Source organism: Narcine bancroftii, chromosome 1, assembly GCF_036971445.1.
Source record: "Narcine bancroftii isolate sNarBan1 chromosome 1, sNarBan1.hap1, whole genome shotgun sequence".
In the NCBI taxonomy this organism is placed as follows: Eukaryota; Metazoa; Chordata; class Chondrichthyes; order Torpediniformes; family Narcinidae; genus Narcine; species Narcine bancroftii.
Genome location: NC_091469.1, coordinates 482337937 through 482365296, shown reverse-complemented (window position 1 = coordinate 482365296; position 27360 = coordinate 482337937). Strand labels below are relative to the sequence as shown.

The window sequence follows — 27360 nt, the reverse complement described above, 5'->3', positions numbered from 1 at the left end:
TTCACCTACCTTCAGTGGAAAAAAGCCCAACTACATTTACTCTGCCTGACCCCTCATCATGTTAAATACCTTTATCAAATCTCCCCTCATTCTACTATGCTCCAGAGAATAAAGTCAAACCTGTTAACCTTTCCAAGTAACTCAGTCCCTGAAGTTTGGGCAACATCCAAGTAAATCTTCTCTGCACTCTTTCTGTCTTATTGATATCTTTCCTTTAGTTAGATGACCAAATCTACACACAATACTCCTAATTTGGCCTCACCAATTTTATATACAACTTTACCATAACATCCAGCTCCCATACTCAACACTTTGATTTATGAAGGCCAATATGCCAAAAGCTCTCTTTACAACCCTATCCACCACCTGTGATGCTACTTTCAGGAAATTATGTATCTGTATTCCCAGATCCCCCTAACCCTAACCACACTCCTCAATGTCCTACCATTTACCATACATGTCCTTTCTTGGTTTGCCCTTCCAAAATACAACACCTTGCACCTGTCTGCATTAAATTCCATCTGCCATTTTTTATCCCATTTTCCAGCTGCTCTAGATCCCTCTACAAGCTTTGAAAACCTTTTTCAATAACCACAATGCCTCCAATCTTAGCGTTATTTGCAAACTTACTGATCCAATTTACCACATTATTATTGATATAGATGCCAAACAATAATGGTCCCAGCACCAATCCCTGAGACACACCACTAGTCACAGGCCTCCAGTCTGAGAAGCAATCACCCACTATTATTCACTAGTTTCTCCATTCTAGCCATTGTTGAATCCAGATCACTTCTTCACCATGAATTCCTAGCATCTAAACCTTCCTGACTAACCTCCCAGGTGGGACCATGTCAAAGGCCTTACTAAAGTCCATGTAGACAGCATCCACAGCCTTTCCTTCACCAACGTTCCTGGTAACCACCAAGAAAAACTCTATAAGATTAGTTAAACACTATCTACCATCCACAAAGCCATGTTGACTATCCTTAATCAGCCCCTTGCAATCCAAATAATTGTATATCTAATAATTGTAACCTACCATTAATTTACCTACTACTGACATCAGGCTCACTAGCCTATAATCTCCAGGGTTACTTTTGGAGTCTTTTTAAACAACAGAACCACACAAGCTATCCTCCAATCTTCTGACACCACACCCATGGGTAAAGACATTTTATATATTTCTGCCAGAGCCCCTGAAATTTCTGCACTAGCCTCCCTCAAGGACTGAGGGAATATCTTGTCAGGCCCTGAGGATTTATCCACCCTTATTTGCTTTAAGACAGCAAGCATTTCCTCTTCTTTAATCTGTATAGGTTTAATCTTGTACTTAGTGCCATGACCAATAAAGGCAAGCCTGCCAGCACTATCTTCAACACCCTGTCGAGATGCAGCCACATTTAGGCAACTATGTACCTGTACCCTTTGGTCTCACTGTCCTGCAGCACTCTCCTACCAGGTGCTGTTTATGTTCTGCCTTTTTAGGCTTACAGAGGAAGAAAGATTACTTTTTTCCACCATGCCAATGACCAATACCAAAGGACATCTGTTCAAGGTGAATGGAGGAAAATTTATGGGAGACGTCAGAGGTAGGTTTTTACATAGAGAGTGGTGTGTTCCTGGGGATAGTGGTGGAGGCTGGTACAATAGGGACATTAAAAAGACTTTTAGATAGGAACATGGATGTAAGAAAAGTAGAGGGTTATGGGTTGTGCGGTGGAGAAGTGTTTGAATGAGGGTTCCATTGTTTGGCACAACATCATAGGCCAAAAGGCCTTCATTGTGTCATACTATTCTATGTTCTTATCAAAATGCTGTAATTAGCTAAGTTAAACCTCTTCTGCCATTCCTTGGCCCAATTTCCCAGTTCATCAGGATAATCTTGTAGCTTTAGCCAATCTTCTCCTCTGTTCACTATACCACCAATTTTTGTGCCTTCTGCAAATCTATTAGTTAAAAGGGTAGAAGAGGAAATAAAAAGAGAGGGGAGAGGTGTGGCTTTGCTAATCAGATAGTATCACAGCTGCAGAAAGGGCGGACTTAGTGGAGGGCTTGTCCACTGAGTCATTGTGGGTGGAACTTAGAAACAAGAAGGGACCAATCACTCTATTGGGAGCATTGAACAGGCTGCCAAATGGCCTCCAAGCCATTGATAAGCAGATAAGTAGTCAGGTTTTGGAAAGGTGTTCTGCACATACATGAAGAACAGAAGGATGACTAGAGTGCGCTTAGGACTGATTAGAGTAAAAAGAGGAAACGTGCTTGGAGATAGGGGAGCTGCTAAATTAATACTTTGCTTCCATGTTCACCAGGGAGATTTAAAAAGCTCTTAGATAGGCATATGGATGTAAGTAAAATAGTGGATTATTTTAGGTGGAGTAGGTTAATAATAGGTTGGCACAACATTGTCCTGTATTGTGGTGTAATGTTCTATACCACCTACATTCTCAGCCATTCATTAATATAAATAACGAACAAGTGGAGCCAGAATTGATCCCTGAGGCTCACCATGTCACAGGTGTCCAATCTGAAAATCAGTTCTTTACCACCATCCTATCACCAAGCTATTTCTGAATCCAATTGGCTAACTACCCAGGATCCAATATAATATAACCTTCCAGACCAGCCTTCCTTTGTCAAAAGAATTGCTGAAGTCTACATTGACAGCTATTGCTTCAGCCCTCATCAGTCTTCCTGGTTATCTCTTCAAAAAACTCAGTCAAATTTGGGAGACACAATTTCCCATGTACGATGCTGATTATCCCTAATTAGTCATGGCCTTTCCAAATCCTGACCTGTCAAATGCCCTCCATTAGCTTACCCAGTCCTGATGTCAAACTCACAGGTCTATAGTTCCCGGGCTTGACCTTGCAACCTTTCTTAAATTAAGTCACATCATTAACTAGCCTCCAGTGTAGGTTATCTCATGGAGCGTTGGATAGGAATTTCAAAATTTAGAAGCCATGAAAGAAATATATTTCCATGTCAGAATACTTCACAACTTGAAGGGCAATTTTCAGGTTCATTCAATGATCATCAAACAGCCATGGAGAAGTATTATCTTCCTTGTTCCCAAACTTATTTTAATCTTTGCCTCAACATTTAATTCTTCCCATTGATCTTGCATTTCTTTTCTTCATTACGTTGAAATCAACACTCAAATCACAATATTTCACCCTATTCAAAAATATATGTGAACTCGCCACCTATCTTTAATAATTTGCTGACTGCTATATCGGAGAGGTACTTTCTCCCGTTTGAAAAACTGACCATGCTGAAGTGGAAAAGGACTAACCATGAAAAGCAGAACATCAAACTTCCTGATATTATTATTGAATTTAAGATGTTCTTACTTCCAAAGCTTCCTTCCTTTCTTTCTCCATTGCCCGAATGTACGCCACATTTTTTTCCTGGTTCGAACGATGCCGGAACTCCGAAACACCCAGCATTTCTTCTTCAATACTGTTCTTAGATGATTGTTCCTTCTGGGTACTTAACCCTATTTGACTTTCCAAATCTCGAATCTACTTAAACAGAAAAGTTATTTGATAGTAATAATTAGGTAATGTTGTCACTATTTTTAATCATTTGTAAAAACACCATGGTTTCTTTGTAGCATTGATAGATCAAGGAACAGAGCACGATGGTCTTATTACTGAACTGGTAATCCACAGGTCTGGAGTAAAGATTCAGAGACATTCAATTATAATCCCAGCATCTGCGGAAGTTTTGGTAGTTAATCCGAAAAAAAAGATGCTGACCATAAACTAGTGCATTGCCATGGAAATCCATCCTGTTCTTAAGGGAAGCAGCAGTACCTACTCTTCGTAAAGAGGTTGAGGAGGGCAAGGCTACTGGCCCCCATCTTGACAACATTTTACAGGAGCACACGGCTGCATCATTGTGTGGGATGGTCACTGTAAAATATTGGACTGCAAGTCAATACAGAGGATCATCAAATCGACCGAGATCACTGGGGTTTTGGTGTCTATTACTGATCACATTCACCAAGAATGTTGCTTAAATAGGGCTCAAAGAACTATTGAGGACACCCTACCATCACACAGTATCTTTGACTTACTACCATCAGAAGCATCAGAATCATGACTGCCAGGCTGGGAAATAGCTTCTTCCTATAGGCTGTGAGATTGATGAACGGTGTCCTATAAATGAATAAATTATTCCAAAATATTTATATTAATTTTATCACCTTTTCCAGCAAACAGGAGTTGGACCAAGAGTGTTTAAGATGAGTATTATACTGGTAAATTTCATTTCCACCAAATGGGAGTTGGAGGGGGAGTGTGTGAGAATGGGACTGTTAATGAAGTTGAGAGGTATAAGTGGAGTGGGAGCATCTTCTATGTGAATGGGACAAAGATCGAGTGGTGAATTAGCCCAAGAGGCTTCAGTGAGAAGAGGCAGAGACTAAGCTAAGACATTATTATTTATGATTAAGAGTCATTATTATGTATTCTATTCATGCCTAGTAGAATATTTAGAATGGCAACAGGGTCAGTGGAGCTGTGGGAATTCTGGGACTCTTGCCATCTCCCTGATAGCTACATCAGCATGAAGTGCACCATGTTGGGGAACTGGAGCTGCAGCTTGATGGTCTTCAATTGGCATGGGAGAATGAGGGATTCATAGCTACGAGCTACAGTGAGGCAGTCATTCAGAACCTGAAAGAGGCAAGTAGCTGGGTGATTGTCAGGAGAGGGAAAGCAAAAGCAAGCAGACAGGAAGTGCAGGATACCCCTATGGCAGTTCTCCTTAATAATAAGTATCCCACTTTAGATACTGTTGGGGGAAGGGAAATAATGTACCAGGGAAAAGCTGCAGTGACCAGGTTTCTGGCACTGAATCTTGTCCATGGGCTCAGAAGGGGAGGAAGAAAAGAAGAACAGTAGTGACAAGGGATTCAATAGTTAGAGAGACAGACAGGAAATTCTATGGACACGAAAGAGAAACCTGGATGGTTTGTTGCCTTCCAGGTGCCAGGGTCAGGGACATCGGCATGAAAAGAGAGGGTGAGCAACCAGAAGTTGTCGTTCCGTACTTATTGATATAATAACATAGATAGGAAAAAAAGGACGAGGTCCTGAAGAGAGAATACAGGGAGCTAAAAGACAGGACCTCAAAATAGTAATCTCAGGATTGCTGCCTGTGCCATGTGCCAGTGAGGGTAAGAATAGGATGATATGGCAGATTAAAGCATAGGTGCATAATGGTGTCAAGGGCAGGGTTTCAGGTTTCTGGATCATTTGGATCTCTTCTGGGGAAGGTACGATCTGTACAAAAAGGATAGGTAACACCTGAACTGGTGGAGGCATTTGCTAGAGCTGTTGGGGGGGGGGGGGGGAGTTAAACTAATTTGGTGGGGGGAGGGGGAGGGGGAGGAACCACAATGATGGGGCAGAGAACAGAGCAGATGTGGAAAGGTTGATGCAATGTGCAGTGAGATTGTGAGGAAGGACAGACAGTGGAGGCAACATAAATGTAGTCAGTGGAAAGACTGGAATGTGTTTACTTCAGTGCAAGAAGTATTAAGACTAAGGGAGATGAACTTAGAGCATGGATCAGTACATGGAATTATGATGTTGGGGCCATTACAGAGAATTGGCTGACACAAGGACAGAATTAGCTGATGCAGGTACCAGAGTTTAGATGTTTTAAAAATGATAAGAAGGGAGGTAAAAGACGTGAGGGAGGAGTAGTATCACTAACCAGGAATAGTATCACAGCTGGAGAAAGGGAGGGCACTCTGGAGGAAGTCAAAAACAGGAAGGGAGCTATCAGTCTATTAGGAGTAGTCCATACACCACTGAATAGCTCTCGGTCACCAAGGAGCAGATAAGTAGGCAGATTTTTCAATGATGCAGAAATAACAGGGTTGTTATGGGAAACTTCAGTTTCCAAAATATTGACTGGTACTTCCTTCCTGCAAGAGGTATAGATGGGGAAGAATTTGTCAGGTGTGTCCAAGAAGGATTCCTGTCACAGTATGTGGACCAGCTACCCAGAGGAGAGGCCATACGGTCTAGCAGTGATCAGGTTATCAGGTGACAGACTCTCAGTGGGTGAGTCAGATGATAATAAACGAACTTGAAAACCTGCCATTCCTATTTAGTCTGACCTATTTGTGTTTTATTTCCACATCAATGGCTGCCGAAATGACCAAGTAAGACAATCAGTTGGATCAAACTATGAGTGGTTCAAGATAGGGACTGAAAGAAACTGGAGCCCAGAGGATTTGTTATCTGCTAATAGTATCAGAAAAATTATCACAAACTTTCCACTATATCTCAGTGCACGTGACGATAAACTTGAACTTGCCTGAAGCAAAAGTTGCATCAAGAGCCTGGAAGAGGGCGCAGCCCAGAATTCAGCCACAAGTACTGAAGTAACCTGTCTGTAATTTGAATCTCATACTCCCTCATCTTATCTGTCTCTCCACGTCTCACACCTTCTTCTGTCCAGTACCCTGTCTTGGCCAGTCCCCAACCCTTCCTCCTTTTCTCCCTCTTTATTAACCTACTTCCTACTTTAGTCTTCATAAAGGGTCCCAACCCGAAATACTGACTGACCATTTCTATCCATGGACATTGTCTGACTCGCTGAGTCTCTCCAGCTTCTCTTTGTTCACTTAACCTAATACAATGACTAGATTATTGTCCGTGTTACTAATCAGATTGCCTAGCCCAACAAAGTCGCTGAGGTTGAAGCCATGAGAGCTTGGTGTCCATAGGATTAAATTAGATTTTTTTAAAAAGTTAGACAGACAGCACAGTAACAGGCCATTTTGGCCCACAAGTCTGTGTTGCCTAATTTACACCCCCTGGTACATTTTGAACAGTGGAATGAAACTGGAGCCCCCAGGGAAAACCCATGCAAACATGGTGTAGAGCGCGTCGAAAGAATCAAAGTCTTGTTGATCCAAACCAAAGCTTTTATTAACTAAAAGACTAGAGCATATCACAAGTAGGTCAACGAGTCCAGAATGACCTGGTCTGGCTAGGAGCAATCCTTTAAGACCTGCCAGTAGGTGTGGCTACACTCTCAGCCAATCACAGTCATCCTACACTACAATCTGTAGTCTTTATCACCCATCCCGAAGGGCTGTCAATAAGATGTTGATGACCCACCACCCAAAAGCAAGATTTTTCATTCAACAAGTCAGCTTATTGAAACTGATTCTAACTAGGATATCAAACCCAAAGAGTCAGAAAGCAGACCATCAAATATGACACAGGAAGGACAGTTCAGAAGAAGGCATTACTGACAAGGCAAGGGAACAATCTTCCCAAGTCCTGACCTGGACTCCTTACCTTCTTCTGCAGGGTGAGTATCTGCTGGGCTCGACCACGCCATGAGCCCTTGTTATTCAGCAGATGTTGTATGTTCACTTCATCACCCACTTCATTCACTAAAACCTGGAAAAAAAATCAAAATGAATTTAGATTTACAAGGATGTTGCCTGGATTGGAGAGCATGCCTGATGAGGATAGGTTGAATGAACTTGGCCTTTTCTCCTTGGAGTGACAGAGGATGAGGGGTAACCTGATAGAGGTGTACAGGATGATGAGAGGGATTGATTGTGTCAATGGCCAGAGACTTTTTCCCCAAGGCCAAAATAGTTAACATGAGGGGGTATAGTTTTAACGGCCTTGGTAGCAAGTACAGGAGATGAGGTAAAAGGTAAATTTTTCACAAGAGTGGTGGGTGTTTCCAATTTCGATTCCCCAAACATATTTTTAAAGAATTAAATACTTCTGTTAGGAGATTTTTGTAGAAAGGGAAAATGGCAAGGGTTTCTTTGGAAAAATTAACATGGAATTACGAACTAGGGGTTTGCAGCTCCCTAATTTTATGAATTATTATAAAGCAGCCCACTTGTGATTTATTAGTGTAACGCATGATTTAGATAAAATTCCTGCTTGGGTGAATATAGAACTTGATAAAATAGAAGCAAATCCATAAGACTTTATTTATAAATGCAATTCATGATTGTTAATAATGAATAGAGAAACTCCAATAGTGAAACATTTAATTGATCTTTGGAATAGGGTTGATTAACAAATTGGAAGAGGAGGTTAAATGTCTAGAAGAACACCGTAATTCTAAAATAGATCTATTTCATTTTCCATGGGAATCCAATTTCTAAACATTTGGAAATATCAGGGGATTAAAATGATAGAAGATTGTTTTGAAGCAAGGAAATTTATTACTTTTGACAGAATGAAAGAAAAATTCCAGGCATCTGAAAATACAAGGTTCTATTATTACCAGGTTTTGAACTTTTTGCATGAAAATTTTGGTCGTGATCTGATATTGCCATTAAAGACAGAGGTAGAGTTATTATTGTGTAATGGAGATACAAAAAAAATTATTTCATTAATGTACACTGTTACGAGCCCAGGACCCCAAAACCCAGCAGCAGTAGATATTCACCAAGAAAAATTGTTACTTAAACAAAAGTTGCTTTTAATTATCTTTAAACAGGAAGACAGGATCTAACTTTAACTTATTACTATTAAATTAACTAACCTAACTTAACCCACTTTTAATTCTAAGCGCACTTGTCTGTAATGTGTGTGCAAGCTCAGAAAAGTTCTTTAATTCACAGGCCAATCTCACTTCTCATTCCACCAAGTTCCCTGGTTGCAAGGCAATTCTTATACTGTGCACAGAATTTAACATTTCACCAGGCTTTGGTGCTTGAAAGGTAAATGGTTACTGCTCAGGAAAGTTCCTGTCAGTTTTCAGAGAGAGATTTGTTGTTCCTGGACACAAACGGATCCCTTTTAATCAGCCACGTCAGTGTCTTGCTGAAGAAACTTGTCCCATCAGGGTTTTCCAGATGATAACCTCTTTCTTTCAGGTCACCACAGATTTCCTTTTGGTTTCTCTTATTTCAAGTGAAACATTAGGCAACCAGTCCTCTCCTCTTGTATGGACCACAAAGGCTTTGATCAAGCACTCACAACCCGTCTTCAAAATGGGGTTTTTCCACAAGCTTGCCAGCTTGTCCTGTTCCAGTACCAGCTGCTGCTGCTGACTGTAGAACTGCAGAACTGAATTCTCTCTTTCTCTCAGAGAAAAGCCTGTTTTTTTTCTCTCTCTGCTTGCAAAACCACCTGACCCTCCAAGAACAGCAACCTCCACTTAGACAGACTGCAGCTCCGAACCTAATCCTCTGAGTTCTTTCATCTGTTGCTTTTCAAAACAACAATCCATTAGTGAAGTCCTTGGGCACTCCCCAAAGCTTTTGCAAATGCCTTCCGAGCCGGCCTGTCTGGTTTGATCAGAGCTCCAGTGTTTTAAACGAGATCTGCTTTGAAGTTTTTGTATGTGACATATACTAAAAAAAAACCTGCCACACTTTATCTCCCAAAATCATATCAAAATACAATATAAAACACAACATATTTTGTCACAACACATTGTTACAAAAGAAAGATTGTAAAATGGGGGTACATGAATCAAGAGAAAGATGGGAAAAAGATTTGATAAACAAATAAATTAATGCAACTGGATTGAATTATGTAGAGAAAATATGAAAAATACAATCAATGTGAGGTATATGTTACTACAATAAAATGTTATTCATCAGCTATATTTGAAAACACAGAAGTTAAATGAATTGAACTATAGTTTTTCTGATTTATGTTTTAGATGTAGTCAGGAAATTGGTACTTTTTTGCATTCTACTTGACAGTGTCCTAAGATTAAATTTTTTTGGTTGGAAATTGATAATTTATTAGAAAGAATAATTGGAGTTAAATTCCCTCAGGGCCCAATGTTGTTTTTACTGGATGATATTAAGGGCATTAAACTTAAATTAAAATTTGAGCATGTTCCAAGTGAAATTTGTTAAAATTGCTTTTGCAATAACTAGAAAATGTATTGCAATAACTTGGAAGTCAGATATAGATTTGGGACTGGAGAGATGGCATGAATAAATTATTTATACAGTACAACTCCGATTATCTGAAATGGTCATGACCGGGCCTATTTTGAATAAAGTTTTTTTCAGAGAACTGGTCATTTTTTAAAAACATCCAAGTAGCAACAGCAAATCACTTGCAACGGTGCGTAAACAACCATAAAGAACAAGGGAAGGCTTATTAAGCATTAAAATACCATTTAATTCTCACCAAAAAAATGCTGGCCACCATTTTCCCACTGAGGCCCCCACTCCTACCTTGGAACTTGAGGTCCCTGCTGCTGTTGCTGGGAGCCCAAGGTCCGCTGTTACTGCTGCTGGGAGCCAGATTCCCCCAGTCAGTTCAACTCTGAAAAAATTTTGGATAAGTGAGGATTTCTGATTTGTTTCGATATCCTCGTTTATCTGAAAAGTTTTAAAAATTTCAGAAAACTGAGAATTTTGGAGAATCTGATTTCAGATAATTGGATTGTACTATAATTTAAGAGATAAACATCATATATTTTGTAAAATATGGACCCCATATTTACAGTCATGGTATAAATATGTAAATGAAACTCTGACATTCCCTTGTAGTATGGAGTACTTCTGTTGAGGGACCCTTGTCCTTTACATATTTACATATATTTCTTTATTGTTTTTCTCTTTGTAGGGGCTGGGGGAGGGGTATAATAGAGGGGTTCTTTTTTTCTCTCTATATATAGATATCACATATTTGTAATATTACAAAATAATTGTAGTTTCTTTTGTGATTTTAAAATTTATTTAAATTTAAAAAAAATAGCCATGGTGTATGGACTGCACTGCCAGCAGCGATAATGGTGGCAACTACAATAGGATATTTAAAAAACTATTAGATAGTACACTGAACTGAGAAAAATGGAGAGTTATGCTGCAAGGAAATTCAAGGCATTTATAAAGGAAAGGTTAGAAACTAGGGAGCCTTGGTTTTTAAAAGATATTGGGAACTTGGTTCAGAGGAAGAGGGATGTGGACAACAGGTATAAACAGCAGGGAATGGATGAACTGCTTGAGGAATATAAGGAGTGTAAAAAAAATCTTAAGAAGGAAATTAGAACAGCTAAAAAGAGATATGAAGCTACTTTGGCAGGAAAAATAAAAATAAATCCAAAAGGTTTCTATAGGTACATTAAAAGTAAAAGAATAGTGAGGGATGAAATTGGACCCCTTGAAGATAACCATATAACAATTACAGCACGGAAACAGGCCAATTTGGCCCTTCTAGTCCGCACTGATCCAAGTACCCTCCTCTAATCCCACTTACCAGCACTCTGCCCATATCCCTCCACCCTCCCTCCCATCCATATACTTTTCCAACTCTTTCTTAAATGACAAAATTGACCCTATCTCCACCACCTTTCCTGGAAGCCCATTCCATTCTCTGAGTAAAGAACTTCCCCCTCATGTTACTCCTAAACCTTTGCCTATCAACTCTCAACCAATGAGGGGGGTAATCTCTGTGAGAAGCCAGAGGAGATGGGAGAAATTTTAAACAATGTTTTAAAACAATTTTTTTTTCAGGATTCATTAAAGAAAAGAATATTGAGCCAGATGAAGTAAAAAAATATGGTAGGGAGCTTATAGACAATATAAGGATTAATGAGGAGGTAGTGTTGAAAAAGATCAAGATAAATCAGTACTTGATTTATCTGGATAAATCTCCAGATCATGACAAAATGTTCCCTAGGACCCTGAGGGGAGGTTAGTGAACAAATAGTGGGGCGTTGACAGAAATATTTAAAATGTCACTGGCCACGGAGGAAGTGCCGGAGGACTGGAGGACAGAAATATTTAAAATGTCACTGGCCACGGAGGAAGTGCCGGAGGACTGGAGGATGGCTCATGTTGTTCCGCTGTTCAAAAAAGAATCCAAAAGTAGACCTGGTAATTATAGGCCTGTAAGTCTGATGTCGATGGTGGGTAAATGAATGGAAAGTGTTCTTAGAGATGGGATATACAACTATTTGGAAAGGCAGGGATTGATTTGGACTAGTCAGCATGGTTTTGTACGTGGACCATGTTTAACAAATCTTATAGAGTTTTTCGAGGAGGTTACTAAAAAGGCGGATGGGGAAGGCGATGGATATTGTCCATTTGAACTTTAGTAAGGCTTTTGATAAGGTTCCCCATAAGAGGTTAGTAAGGAAGGTAGAAGCATTAGGTATTAATGATGAAGTTAAATGGATTCAGCAATGGTTGGATGGGAGATGCCAGTGAGTAGTGGTGAAAAATTGTTTGTCAAATTGGAGGCTGGTGACGAGTGGAGTGCCTCAGTGATCGGTGCTGGGTCCACTGCTGTTTGTCATGTATATTAACAATTTAGATGATAGGGTGGAAAATTGGATTAGTAAATTTGCAGATGATACAAAGGTTGGCGGTGTTGTGGACAGCAAGGAAGATTATTAAAGCTTACAGGGTAATACAGGACAGATAGAAGAGTGGGCTGAAAGATAGTTTAATACTGATAAATGTGAGGTGCTACATTTTGGTAGGACTAATCAAAATAGGACATACACATTGTTATGAGCCCAGAGGACCCCAATATCCAGGAGCAACAGAAATTCACCAAGACAAATGGTTTCTTAAACTTAAGTTACTTTTAATTATCTTTAAACATGAAAACAGGATCAGACTTTAACTTATTACTATTAACTTAACCTAACTTAACCCCCTTCTAATTCTAAGCGCACATGTATGTAATATGTGTATAAGCTCAGAAAAGTTATTTAATTCATAGTCCAATCTCACTTCTCACTCCTCCAAGTTCACCAGTATCAGGCAATTCTTATACTGTGCACAGAATTTAAAATTTATGAAGTTCACCAGGCTTTTGTGCTTGAAAGGTAAATGGTTACTCCAAAGGAAGGTTCTTGTTGGTTGTCCAAGAGATTTGTTGCTCGTTGGACACCCACAATTGATCCCTTTTAATCAGCCACTTCAGTGTCTTGCCGAAGAAACTTGCCCCACCAGGGGCATTATTCAGCCAGTCCTCTCCTCTTGTATGGACCAAAAGGACTTTGACCAGGCTGAACTAAGAACTCACAACCCATCTTCCAAGTGGGGTTTTTCCACAAGCTTGCCAGCTTGTCCTGTTCCAGTCCCATCTGTTGCTGCTGACTGTAAAAGTGTCAAACTGAATTCTCTCTCTCTCTCTCTCACACTCTCTCTCTCTCACACACAGAGAAAAGCATGTTTGACTCTCTCTGCTTGCAAAACCATATGACCTTCTGAGAACAGCAAACTGCACTCAGACTGCAGCACCAGACCTAATCTTCTGAGTTCAACTGTTGCTATCCAAAACAATAAACCATTACTCCACAGTATGTCCAATTAACACCTATTTGTGAAGTCTCTATAGTCATTCTTCAAAGTTTTTGCAAAGGCACCCAGAACCTGGACTGTCTGGCTTGAGCAGAACTCTGGCATTTAAATGAGATCTGTTTTGAAGTGTTTGTTTGTGACCTATACTAAAAATCCTGCCACAATTTATCTCCTTTAAAACACATCTTTATACAATATAAAGTATAACATAATCTGTCACAATACACGTTAAATGGTAGACAATTGAGGAGTGCAGTGGAACAAAGGGATTTAGGAGCCATGGTACATAATTCTCTGAACGTTTAATCACATGTGGATAGGGTGGTGAAGAAGGTATTTAGTATATTGACTTTCATAAATCAGAGAATAGAACGCAGGAGTTGGGATGTTATGTTGAAATTGTATAAGGCACCGACCGGTGAGGCCAAATTTGGAATATTGTGTGCAGTTTTGGTCACCGAATTTCAAGAAAGATATAAACAGTATAGAAAGAGTGCAGAGGTTTACGAGAATGTTGCCGGGGTTTCAGGGAACGGTTGAGCAGGCTGGGACTTTATTCCCTGGAGCGCAGAAAGATTTGACAGAGGTATTCAAAGTTATAGAGGGACAGAAAGAGTCAAATGTGAACAGGCTTTTTCCACTGAGAGTGGGGGAGATTCAAACAAGAGGGCATGCATTGAGAGTAAAAGGGGAAAATTTTAAGGAAAACGAGGGGGAATTTCTTCACACAGAGGGTGGTGGGGGTATGGAATGAACTTTCAGCAGTGGTGGTCGAAGCAAGATTGATGTTAATATTCAAGGAAAGGTTGGATAGGTATATGGATGGGAGAGGTGTGGAGGGTTATGGGCCAAATGAGGGTCAGTGGAACTAGGTGGGAGAAGATGTTCAGCACGGACTAGTGGGGCCAAAATGGCCTGTTTCTGTGCTGTAATGGCTACATGGTTATAAAATAGCAAATAGCCTGTTGGGCCCTACCAGTTGCCCCAATAATCACAGAGACAAAGACTGAAGGGAACGATAGGCTTTATTACACACAAGACTTGCTGGCCCGGGATCAAGATAGGGAAGGAAGAGGTGACTCGACCTTTATGGCCTGGGTCACAGGGAAGGAGTCCAAGGAGGAGTCTAGGAGAGGATGTCATCAGAAGGGTGGGCCAGCCCGTGCCTGTACTGGCTAGTACATATAATAAACCGTATCATTACATAGCCCTTTTCAGTTTTTGATTTTTGTGTGAAAGCTGCATTCCTGCCTACAAGTGTGCAAGGCTCACCAACAACTACCACCTCTGGCAAAGTAGCACCTCCATCAGCCCTGCATTGAAGCATCCCAATATGATGACGCTTATTTTAAACGAGGACAATTCCATCCTCACCATCCCGACAATGAAATAAACATTGAACATGACTACTTAGTACAGGCACTTCCAGCCCACAATGTTGAGGACCAATGAAAGGATCATGCTTCGCACCCCACCTAATGTTATTTCAATTAAAGTTAACGAATGTTCAGCCGGTTGTGAAACTCCACTCCCCAGCCCCCACTCCACCTCTCCACGGCTCAAGTCCTACTCACAAACAACAGTGAGTCTACTAATAACTGGTTTGTGGGAAGAAGGTGCAGAGCTGTAGCCTGTTGCTGTTGTATCATTTTTAAATTTTACTAGCTTTAGACTAGTTGGTGAGTACCTTGTGGGCCATTTTCAGCTCTTGTTTAACGCTCAGTACTTGATTCCGGGATTCAACAAGCCGAAGGTTAGTTGCTGAAAGTTTCTCCTGAAGAGATTTCACATCCAAGCTCTCAGACTGTAAACAACAACAACCAGAGCACAAACATTCATTTCAGGAAAAAAAATGCAATTGCAACAATTGATTAGATATTTAAAAAAATTGTAGTTCTTAATTTAACAACATATGCAATATATATCTCCCCTCATGTAATAGTTGATACCATGTAAAAGCCAAACCCCCCCCCCCCCATTTTTGGCCCAAAAATCTGGTATTTTCCATATATTTCTTGGAAAAGCCAAAACTCCCCCCTCCTCCCATTTTTGACCCTGGCCTTCCTCCAGAACTCCTGACACCTCGAACGCAGACTCTTGCCCTAGGCCCCAGCTGCCCGCCCTTAAGAGCTCCAGACGCCCCGACCGCCCACCCATCTGAGTTCCCGACACCCTGAATAGACTTATCACGCAGTCCCGGCTGCCTACCTGCTCATTCAAGCTCCTGACACCTTGAACGATATGGGTATTTACTGTGATCAAAAGGACTAGAGTGCAAGTCGACTCCCTAAATTTGACCCTAAAAATTTGTCCACAAAATTGGACTATTACATGTGCATATACACAAGCAAAATATTGCAGAAATAAATATAATAAAAATATTTTAGAGGTACAGCACAGTAATAGAGGCCATTGTGGCCCACGAGCCCTGTGCTGCCCGATTACATGGAACCAATGAACCTACTAACCCTGTAATCTTTGAAGGGTGGGAGGAAACCAGAGCACACAAAGGAAACCCACGTGGGCATGGGGAGAACAGACAGCTCCGGATTCAAATCTGCCACTGGAAGAGCATTGCTCTAACGACTGAGATAACAGTTGCGCTCAATCTGAAATTAAGCAAAAATGTTTCAAATTTGCAGCTGGTCAGATGTTTTCTGCAGGGAGACCATATCGGCTAATGTTTCCTGATGATGACTTTTTATTAGATCAATAAAGTGCCACTTCTTTCACTCTTTCCACAGGTGCTGGCTGACTCACCCTGGGTCACAGTTAGCACTTGCTTCTACAGTTTGGCTCATGTTTAAATAGCTGAGAAAATGTATTTGGGAGACCTTAACAAAAAGAGAAAACCAAGGCTGCAGGGCCAAAACTGTCAAAATCGGTCACAATTACACGAATAGGTTGGAGAAATGTCAATTAAATTCACATGGAGGCAAATAGAACAGCATTCATGGAAATAAAAGGTTCAGCCCCAAGTAGAAGGACAAATATAGAGAAAAGAAAGATAATTGGGTACAAGTTAGAAAAAAAGCCATGGAGGAGGAAGTGAGGAAAATTTAAAATTTTATTTAAAGCATGGTAGAAACCGATTCCTGCCACTTAAACCCATGCCGCCCAATTACATCCAAATTTACCTACAACCCCGTATGTATTGGAGAGTGAGAGGAAACTGGAGCACCCAGAGGTTCCTATCACCCATTTTTACTTCAGAACTGCTCCCGGAGGAAGCCCACACAGACACAGGGAGAATCTACAAACTCCTTGAAGACAGCACCGAATTCAATCCCGCATTGCTGATGTGTAAAAGGATTACCCTGACTGACATGCTAACCCAATACTAATTGTGTTCTCAAACATTTCTAATGACTTTAGAACAGGATGCTGACAAGGAAGGAAATGGATGGAAAGGGTGCAAAAATAATTATGAGGGTGCTACCAGGACTGGAGGGCTTTAAGGTTAGACTCAAAGCACTTTTTTTTCCCCCTGGAGCATAGGAGGTTGACCTGATAGAGGTATATAAAATCATGAGTGGCACAGATAAGGGAAATAGTCATAGGAACAAAAGGAAGGGGATTAAAGAGTCTCTGCATTTTTCCACTGACCAGTAAATCATTCTGTATCCTGGGAGACAACTTCTTGTTGCTTTGTCCAGACCCTTCACCAACAGGGAGTGTTTGGCTGTCTGTTAGAGTACCTTGAAGCTACAAAAAACAAACATTACTATGAAAGTATCAGAATGACGAAGTCATTAAACTAAACAGCAGGCCACAATGCTCCATGACTTGCTCATATCATGTATTCATTCACCTGTTGGCTGCCTTCAAATAGCAGATGACTTCCATCCCAACACCAGATTATTTTTCTCTCTAGCACTTGACAGGATGGTAATACCAGAAATGTTTTTGAAAAGACTGACCTCTGATGACTTGGCCTGTTTTCCTTTAACTCTCTATAGGTAGTCGGGTACCAGAAAACAATACAGACCCTTCATCACCTCAGCTCTGTCTGCCACAATAGTGTGGATCTCCTAGTAGCCACCCATTTCAATTCCCCATCCCAGGCCCTTGCTAACATGTCTTCCATGGTCTCATACACTGCCAGACTGAGACCACAAATTGGAAGAATGACACCTCATCTTCCGTCGGGCACCCTCCAACCAGATGGCATTAACATGTTAAACCCCCCCCCCCACATTGACTTTACCCAGCTCTGTCTCTCCCCCTTTTCCCTCTGTCTCCTTTCACAGAGCCAAAATCATTTTCACCTCTCTTCTTATCACAGCCAATTTAACACATTGTGTGTTGATCTGGACTGCTCCACCAGCCAGCACTGTCTTTATTCTGAGCTTTCCTTTTCTTTGAAGAGCTCAGGCCTGAAATATCTGTAATATATCTTTATCTCCTTTGGCCGCTGCAAGACCGGTTGAGTTCCTCCAGCATTTCCTTGTGTTTTTACCTTCATCACCGATGTCCAGGCAAGCAGCATCAGGCTATCACTTTCCAGCAATTGCTGGTCTTCAGGGACAATGATATAATACTACTATACATTTCTACAATATAACTGGAATGGATTTAATACAGGTGTATAAGATTTTGAGAGGCATAGATATTGTGGATACCCAGCACTTTTTCCTCAGGGCAGCAATAGCCAATACCAGTGGACATCTGTTTAAGGTGAGTAGAGGAAAGTTTCGGGATGATGTTAGTTTTTTTTCCACATAGGGAGTAGTGGGTGCCTGACAGGCACATGCGTGTAAGAAAAATAATAACATTCTTTTTCACTCAATAGATTGATACCAGAGGGTCACACTTGTTGTAACATTTAAAAACTCCAATTGCACCCTATACATCTACTATTGTGGTCGTGTACTTACCTTCATTGGGAGTAGTGCTGAACGCTACTGATGATGCGCGCAGGGGACAATAGTGCACATGCGCGGGTGCGTTAAGCGTAGGTATGTGGGCAATGAATCTCAGGTACAAGAGGAGGAGTGAGAGCATCAGGATCACCCATGTGGCAGTGAGACAATTAGAAGGTCAGAGGAGTTTAGCTGGGTGGTGTTTGGGGAGTTAAAGAATACAATGTGGTGTCTAGTGGATTAAAAAAAAGAAAGTCGACTTCATGACGTGCTGAAAGAAATGAATAAGTGTATTCTTTATTTGTTTGTAAGCTGTGGTAAATCTGTCATTGCACTACTACTACTGGACTGCAATATGCACCTCCTTTTTCAGCTCTTGTAGTTTGTTGCTCAGTTGTTTGATCTTTGATTTATGACTCTCATTCTCTGCCGTCAGCTCACGGTTCCTCTTTGACAGCTCAACAATTTTTGTTGCAGCTACATCACTTGATATGCAAGCAGTCCCTGCAATGTAACACAGATGAAAGACATGATACGTTAAAGAAGCTGTCATTCAGCAGACTCACTGCCCATTTCTCAACCTGTTGGTTCTGGCTCTGATACTCCTGTATCTCTTTCCCAACAGGAGCAGATGAAAGATACTGTGGGAAGGGTGGAAGGGGTCCTCACAGAAAAATAAACTTGCTATGCACATTTCCTGTAAACTTCCCCCCTCTCACCTTAACCTTTGGTATTTGATATTTCAATCTTGGCAAAAAGAATCTGATTATTAACCTTACTAATAATGCCTCTCATAGTTGTATGAGAGGCTTTCCCCCCACGCCTCCTCAGAGAAAGTGATCCACGTTTTTCCAATCTCTGCAAATAATTAGTTCTGTCTAAACCAGGAAATATCCTGGTGAACCTCTCCTGCAACTCCTCCAAAGGAAGTGTTGCCTAAACAAAGTTTTGGACAGCTCCAACATAACTTCCAGACTTTTTGACTCAATCCCCAACTGATAAAGGCCAACAGGCTTTACGCCTTCTTTACCACCCTAGCTAGTGTTGCCACTTTCAAAGCATTAAGGATTTATCCCCAAGATACTTTTCTACATCAATGCTCCGAAAGGTCCTGTTGTTTACTGTATACTTTCCTCTTGCATTTCACCTCATATTTATTTAAATTAAACACTCATTTCTCCAACCAAATTTCCAAATTATCTATACCTAGATGTATGATTCTTAACAACTTTTCTCACTGTCCACAACTCTGCCAATTTTCATGTTGTCAGCAAACTTACTAATCAGACTACCTACATGTTCATCCAAATGATTTATTATATTTCACAAACAATGAAGATCCCAGCACTGATCTTTGCTGAACACCACTGGTCACAGACTTCCAGTCAAAGAATATCCCTTCACCACTACCCTCTGTCCTCTCTGACCAAGCTTCTGGATCACCCAACCATGAAGTACCATGTCAAATGCTTTACAAAAGTCTATGTAGGTATGTAAGTACCACCCACTGCCTCACCCTCATTACCTCCTTAAAAATTCAATTAAATTTGTCGACACAACCTCCCCTGTATAGTCATACTTTTCCAAAGGTGACTAAATCCTTGCCTAAGAATCTTCTCCAATAATTTCCCTATACCTGTTCAAAGGCATCATATTTGCTAATTCTCCCTTAATGTACATTTTGCTCCCCTACAGCTTTCAGTATATTTATGAGACAGATACATGTTGGTGCAGTACAATTTCCTGCATCAGTTATACCACACAATGCAAAAATTACATAAATCAAAGCCAGAAAGGGAGGAGTCACGTGATGGAGTAGTGGCCGGTAGGGGAACTCCAGCCCTCTCCAGAAAAGTTAAAAAAAGGTAGAGAAAAAACAAAGTCACTAATACAGAAACCATAACAAATTGAAAGTGAAAGTGTGGAGAAAATGGCAGCAAAGAAAGAAAAACCAAAAACAACGGGAATAAAAGAAGAAGGGAAGGTGAAGGCCTTACCGGTATGAGGAGGCCCGCCTTGGAGAGAGAAGCTCGCTCCCTGAGGTCAGTGGAAACCCCGAACTCAGGACTACAAAAATGGCTCACGGAGCCAAACAAAAGTGCGCAACCGCACATGCGCGATGCACAAGACAAAAACAACACCAACGGGAGGGGGGACCAGCTGAGGAGTAAATCTCCACAGCTGAAACAGACACAAGTACAACACAACAGTAAGACTCTCAACAGGAAAACAGAAAATAACGAGAACAAGAAGGAAGAGAATAAAAGTAGGAAATCAAAGAAACAACAGATGACCAACCCAGAGGAAGAAGATCAGCATCAAGACACTTCTAATAAAAATAAGAAGACCAAAAATACCCAACAAAATAAAACAAACAACCCAACAAGAAAACCAGAAGAGACAGAGGTAAAGGACACAGATCCTGGAGTGGACTCAGAAGAAGAGGAGGAAGAACACAGAGAAATGGAAGATGAAGGGAAGGGCAAGTACATGGATATATATATTTTTAAAAGAATATATGGAAACAGTAAAAGAATGGCAGTCACAAGAATTTAGTGAAATAAAAAGAAGAAGAAAAAGTACAGAAGAAAAAGTGAATAGATTAAAGATGATCATGACAGATATAGGAAAAAGAGTAGACAAGGTGGAAGAATGAGAAACAGCCATAGAAATGGAGGTATATGACTTAAAAAAGAAATTGGAAGAATCTGATAAAAAAGTTAAAGAAACACAGGAGCTGTTAGCTCAGAAGATAGATATAATGGAAAATTATAATAGAAGAAACAATATAAAGATAGGGGCCTTAAGGAAGATGAAGAAGGCAAGAATATGAGAGAATTTATAAAAGAATGGATCCCCAGGGTCCTAGGAAGACCAGAATTACAGGAAGAAATGGAAATAGAAAGGGCACACAGAACATTAGCCCCTAAACCACAACCACAACAAAAACCAAGATCCATTCTAGTAAAATTCCTAAGATATACAACAAGAGAAAATATATTGGAGAAGGCAATGAAAAAAAATAAGAGAAGACAAAAAACCACTGGAATACAAGGGTCAAAATTTTTTTTCTATCCAGATACAAGTTTTGAACTCTTGAAGAAGAGGAAGGAGTTCAATGCAGCAAAAACGACCCTATGGAAAAAAGGTTATAAATTCATGTTAAAATACCCAGCGGTACTTAAAATAGTTATCCCGGGGCAGCAAGGCAAACTATTCACAGATCCGGAAAAAGCACGAAAATTTGCAGAACAACTACAAAACAGACAGAGAGAAGATGAAGAGATGGGGGGGCGTGGCAAGATGGCGTAAGGAACAGACGTGCCTTCCAGTCCTCTCCTGACTCTTTGTTATTGTTTTGTCTATAAGTGCCCGTTGAAACTTTTAAAAAAGTTTATAAGTAGTTAGAAGTGTTAAACTAGCTTCTAATGGTACAATTGCTGAAAAAAAGTAAAAGAAAACGGAAACAGATCGCTAAGAAATTATATTTCCCGAAGTTATCTGAGCCTACCTGTTTACAAGAAGCCAGGACTCAGCATGAAATGGATCCAAGAGGAGAAGTACAGGATTCGGCAAAGGAGCTCCGCACGGTATCGGTAGGGCTCTTTAAAGATGGCGCCCGGCAGCCTTTGGAACAAAGGGCTAGCCAGGCACGTGTATTTCAATCAACACCCGCTATAAGCGCTGTCACTGAACTCTTGACAGCTGAAACAGCTGGGATGCCGCCAGCTGACGACCCGACTTTAAAGAGATGTTCACCGATTGATGTAGCAGTGGCGCTGCGAAATGCACCACCAGTTATGAAGACTTTAACTGATCCCGATGTAATGAAGGCTCTTGATGTAATATGGGTTAAGGATAACCCTGAAAACCAGTCTTCTGATATTGCTGAGGAGGTTGTGGCAGGGGTTTCTACACGGAGTCATACTGCAAGAAAAGCAGTTAAACTAAGGGAAGGAATAGAAGATCCATTGACTCAGAAACAGCAGGATCCTATTTTGCCTGAATCTATTCCAATTGATATGCTTATTAATAATCTTGAATTTAAGTTATCTTCTTCAATTAAAGAGTTAGGTAAATCTTTGGTTCTAGTCAACACCAAGTTTAATACCTTGGTGGATATTAATACTCAACAGATGGTTGATTATGGAGCTTTTAAGCTTGAAACAAATGAAAGACTTAATGTTTGTGACCAAGGTATAGTTGAGGTACAAGACCAAATACAAGATGTAAATAAAACAATTGAAACTTTACAAATTCAGAATAAAAATTTAGCGAAAAAGGTTGATTATTTGAAGAATCAGTCTAGACAAAACAACATAAAAATTATTGGTTTGCCAGAAGATATAGAAGGACCAGATCCAAGAAAATTCTTTACTGATTGAATCCCTCAAGTTTTAGGACAAGATAAGTTTGCGGATGGTTTAATACTGGAACGTGCTCATCGAGCTTTGAGAAGAAAACCTTTTTCAGGACAGAACCCAAGACCTGTTCTGGTCCGTTGTCTAAACTATTATGATAGAGAGACAATTTTGCGTGTGGCTATTAGAAATGCTCAACAAAACAGATCTCCTTTGATGGTCCAGAACAATCGTGTTTTTTTTTTATCCGGATTAGAGTCAGGAAATTATGTCTCAACGACGTGAATTTAATCCTGTGAAAGAAGTGTTATGAAGATTTTTCAGGATGGATATCAACCAAAATTTTTTGACAATCCTAAAGAAGCTATGGACTTTGTTCAATCGTTACCAATTACACAATTCCAGGAATGACGTAGTGCTCCACGGTCTCCGAAGAGAGTGGAGACGCAAGATGGGAATCGAATTTCAAGAAGAAATGGAAGCAATGGTGGTCGAAGTGACAAAGCTAATTAAATTTAAAAAAAAATTTTTCTTCTTTCTCGAGAAGATTTAGATAATGATGATAGTTTTATGTGAAATGGGAGTTAGGAGAGGGAACTGGGTGGGCATTATTTTCCAGAAGTCATCAGCTACGTGTGAGTTATCTCACACCCAATATTTTGTGGGAGTTACCGCATTGTGCGGTTTAGACAGGAGGAGGTAGTCGTAACCTCTTACCTGTTTTTATAATTAATATTTGGATTAAGGAGTGAAGTTTCTTTTTATTATTTTTTTTTAAATATTTTCTTTTTAAAAAATTTTTTGTTGTAGTTTTAAGAGGGGATAAGGGGAGGGTTTTTTTTCCTTTTCTCTTTTTTTCTTGTTTTTTTTCTCTTTTTTTCTTGTTCTGTTGTAAGAAATGTCTAAATTAAAGTTTGCTTCTCTTAATGTTCAGGGTTTAAATAATCCTATCAAGCGTAAGAAAGTACTTGCTTACTTAAAAAAACTAAAAGTTGATGTGGCCTTTTTGCAGGAAACTCATTTAACGGATAAGGAACATTTGAAACTTAAATGTGAATGGGTTGGACAAGTTTTTTATTCTTCATTTCATTCAAAGGCAAAAGGAGTGGCAATTTTGGTGCACAAGAATCTACCATTTCAGTTGCAGAATGAAGAGAAAAATGGTGGAAGATTATTAAAATTGAATTGTACAATCTTTAACGAGGTTTGGACTTTGCTTGATGTTTATGCTCCAAATGTTGAGGATACAGCTTTTGTTGTGGATATGTCTTTATTACTTGGACAATCGAACTCTAATGTGATGACTGGGGGAGATTTGAATGTGGTGTTGGAGCCTTTATTGGACAAGTATCCAAGAGTAATTAAGAAATCTAAAATGGCAGTGCAAGTGATTAATATGATGACAGATTTGAATTTAGTTGATATTTGGAGAAGATTTAATCCTACAGAGAAAGATTTTTCTTTTTATTCTTCACGCCATAATTCTTTTTCAAGAATTGATTATTTTTTAATTTCAACGCATTTGGAAGATAGAGTTATATCTGTGGATTATAAGGCAAGGTTGGTTTCAGATCATTCATTACTATTATTAGAATATCAGAGTTCGCAAGATGTTCAGAGAACCCCAAGATGGAAATTTAATACTATGCTATTACAAAAACCAGAATTTATTAGTTATTTAAAAAAAACAAATTGAGGTTTTTATTAGTAATAATATTAATTCTGTTTCTAGTCATTTTGTTTTATGGGATGCAATGAAAGCTTTTTTACGAGGTCAAATTATTAGTTATGCTTCTAAAGTAAAGAAAGAGAGAATTAGAGAGATTGAAGATTTAGAGAAAAAGATAACTGTTACTGAAAAAGAATTTCAAAAAAATCCTACTGAAATGCAAAAGAATCAGTTAACTAATTTAAAATTTAAATATAATGAATTACAAACATATCGGTTTGAATGTTTAATGAATCGAACTAAACATAAGTTTTATGAATGGGGTGAGAAAGCTCATAAGGTTCTTTCATAGCAGTTGAAAAATGAACAATTATCTAGGATTATACCAGCAATTAGAAAGAAATCGGGTATTACTTTTAGACAAAAATAAATTAATGAGGAATTTGTAATTTTTATAAAAAATTATATACTTCAGAATGTAAAGATGTAGCTGAAGATGCAATAGATTATTTTTTGAAAAATATTAAATTGCCACAATTGAATCAAGAAGATAGACAAGAGTTGGATAAATCTTTTACAGAAAATGAAATTGAAATGGCAATAAGAGATATGCCAAATAGAAAGGCACCTGGTGAAGATTGGTTTTCTATAGAGTTTTATAAAACTTTTTATGTTGATATATCTTCTATTTATAAGGATGTAATACAGCAAATTTATAAAACTTTTCAATTTCCTGAATCTTGTTCTAATGCTATAATTACAGTTATACCAAAAAAAGTTAAAGATCCTTTACAGGTTTCTTCTTATCGACCAATATCGTTGTTAAATGTGGATTATAAAATTGTAGCTAAAGTTATGGCTAATAGATTAGCTCAATATTTACCTAAAATAATACATAAAGACCAAACAGGATTTATAAAAATAGATATGTGTCTGATAATATTTTGCATTTAATAACTTTGATAAACAAATCTAAATCTCAAATGAATTATCCAATAGTGGTTTTATTGGATGCAGAAAAGGCTTTTGATAGAGTGGAGTGGAAGTTTTTATTTAAAGTACTTGTAAAATTTTGTTTTGGTTCCTCGTTTATTGGATTGATAAAGGCTTTATATAATAGTCTGAAGGCTAGAGTTGCTACCAATGGGCAGATTTCAGAATCCTTTGATTTAACAAGGTCTACTAGGCAAGGATGTCCATTGTCACCTGCTTTATTCACTATAGTTATTGAACCTTTGGCACAATTAATTTGTCAAAATGAAAATGTTAAGGGTATGAGAGTTTTGAATGAGGAATAGAAGATTAATTTATTTGCTGATGATGCTTTATTATATTTGGTGGATCCTGATATTTCTTTACCAGCAATTCAAGAATCTTTAGAAAATTATGGTCAATTATCTGGTTATAAGGTAAACTGGGCTAAAAGTGAAATTTTGTCAATTTGTAAAGATGATTATTCAATATATAAAAATATTATAAATTTGAAATGGACTAAACAAATTAAATATTTAGGAATTAATGTTAATACAGAATATCAAGATTTATATTCAATTACTTATCTTCCTTTAATAAAAAAGATTAAGTTAGATTTGATTAGGTGGAAGGATTTACCTTAGGTTTATTGGGGAGGATTAACACTATAAAAATGAATATTTTTCCTCGGATACAGTATTTGTTTCAATCAATTCCTTATTTTTAAAAAAAAAGTTTTTTTAAGGATTTATATAAAGCAGTTAGAGATTTTATATGGAAGGGAAAATTTCTGAGGGTAGCAATGAGAAAGTTGATGTGGGATTTTCGAATTACCGAATTTTCAATATTATTATGAGGCAGCTCAATTTAAATTTCTTAGTGCATTAATGAATACAGAGGACCCACCTAGTTGGGCAAAGATAGAAATGGCAGTTATTTCAGAAAAATTTCCACATGAGTTTTTGTTTCGATGGAATAAAAATTTATTACGAACTTATGATGTACCAATATTAAAACATTTATTGAATTTATGGACAATTAACTTAATAAATTGGGGCTTAAAAATAAATGGTCTGGGCGATTGCCATTATATAATAATCAACTTGTTCCTTTTACAGTCTCCAATATTACTTTTAAACAATGGGAAAGGAAAGGAATAAAAAATTTATCAGATTGTTTTTTTGAAGGATGTTTTTGTTCTTTTGAGGAATTACAAAGGAAATTTGGTATTGGTGGAAATTCTGTATTTGTATATTATCAGTTAAGATCATTTGTAAAACAGGTATGTGGCCGACATATGATTTTATTGCTTGAAACTAGTTTTGAGAAATATATACTTTCTATACCAAAAAAGGGGTATATATCTGATTTGTATTGTATTTTACAAGAAAATGAAATTAAGACAGATTGGGATAAAGATAAGTTGAAATGGGAAAAAGATTTAGGTTCGAAAATAGCTGAAGAAGCTTGGATGGAAATTTATCAGAATAGTATTCGGAAATTGATTAATGCTAGATTAGCGATGATTAATTATAAATTTATACATCAATTATATTTAACACCAGAGAAATTAAAAAAGTTTGGTCTTAGTAAGGTAGATTGTTATTTTTGTTGTGATCAGATGGCTAATACTTTTTTACATACAGTTTGGTTTTGTGATCGATTGCAACAGTTTTGGAAAGGTATTCAATCTATATTTAATATAGATTCATTTTATATAATATCTATATTGTATTAGATCCTGATATATTTTTATTAGGGAATATGCAATCATTAATCGATTTAGGCTTAAATGATTATCAGATTTCTTTTATCTATTTAGCTTTAGCAGTGGCTAAGAAATGTATAGTGCTTACTTGGAAAGATAGAAATATACTAACCTTAGATAGGTGGTATTTAGAGATGAAGTTTAATTATGGAAAAGATATCTTTTTCAATTCAAGATAAGATGTCTTTTTATAAGTTGAAGTGGACTCCATTTGTTAAGTACTTGCAATTAAGTCTGATTTAAATATGTTTTATGTGTGATATTTTAGATTTCATAATTTTTTAAAATTAATATTTTTACTTGTTATTTATATATATATATATATATATATATATATACATATATAAAATAGAGTATACATAAGAACTAAGAAGGGAAAGAAAGGGAAGAAAGGAAGTAAGGAGGGAATTAAATGAGTGACCTTTGTTATATATGAA

The 27360-nt window shown here is 38.5% G+C and overlaps 1 protein-coding gene across 2 annotated transcripts in view; it reads right to left on the bottom strand.

Moving 5' to 3' along the window:
* Positions 1-27360, bottom strand: part of ccdc13 (coiled-coil domain containing 13) — a 108805-nt gene that overhangs the window by 43525 nt on the left and 37920 nt on the right. For both annotated transcript variants that reach the window (XM_069914904.1, XM_069914905.1), the window contains exons 3-7: positions 18515-18657; positions 16898-16996; positions 14979-15095; positions 7332-7436; positions 3357-3527 (exon numbers count right to left, since the gene is read on the bottom strand). In XM_069914904.1, coding sequence (XP_069771005.1) covers positions 3357-3527; positions 7332-7436; positions 14979-15095; positions 16898-16996; positions 18515-18657 — 635 coding nt within the window. The remainder of the gene's footprint in view (positions 1-3356; positions 3528-7331; positions 7437-14978; positions 15096-16897; positions 16997-18514; positions 18658-27360) is intronic.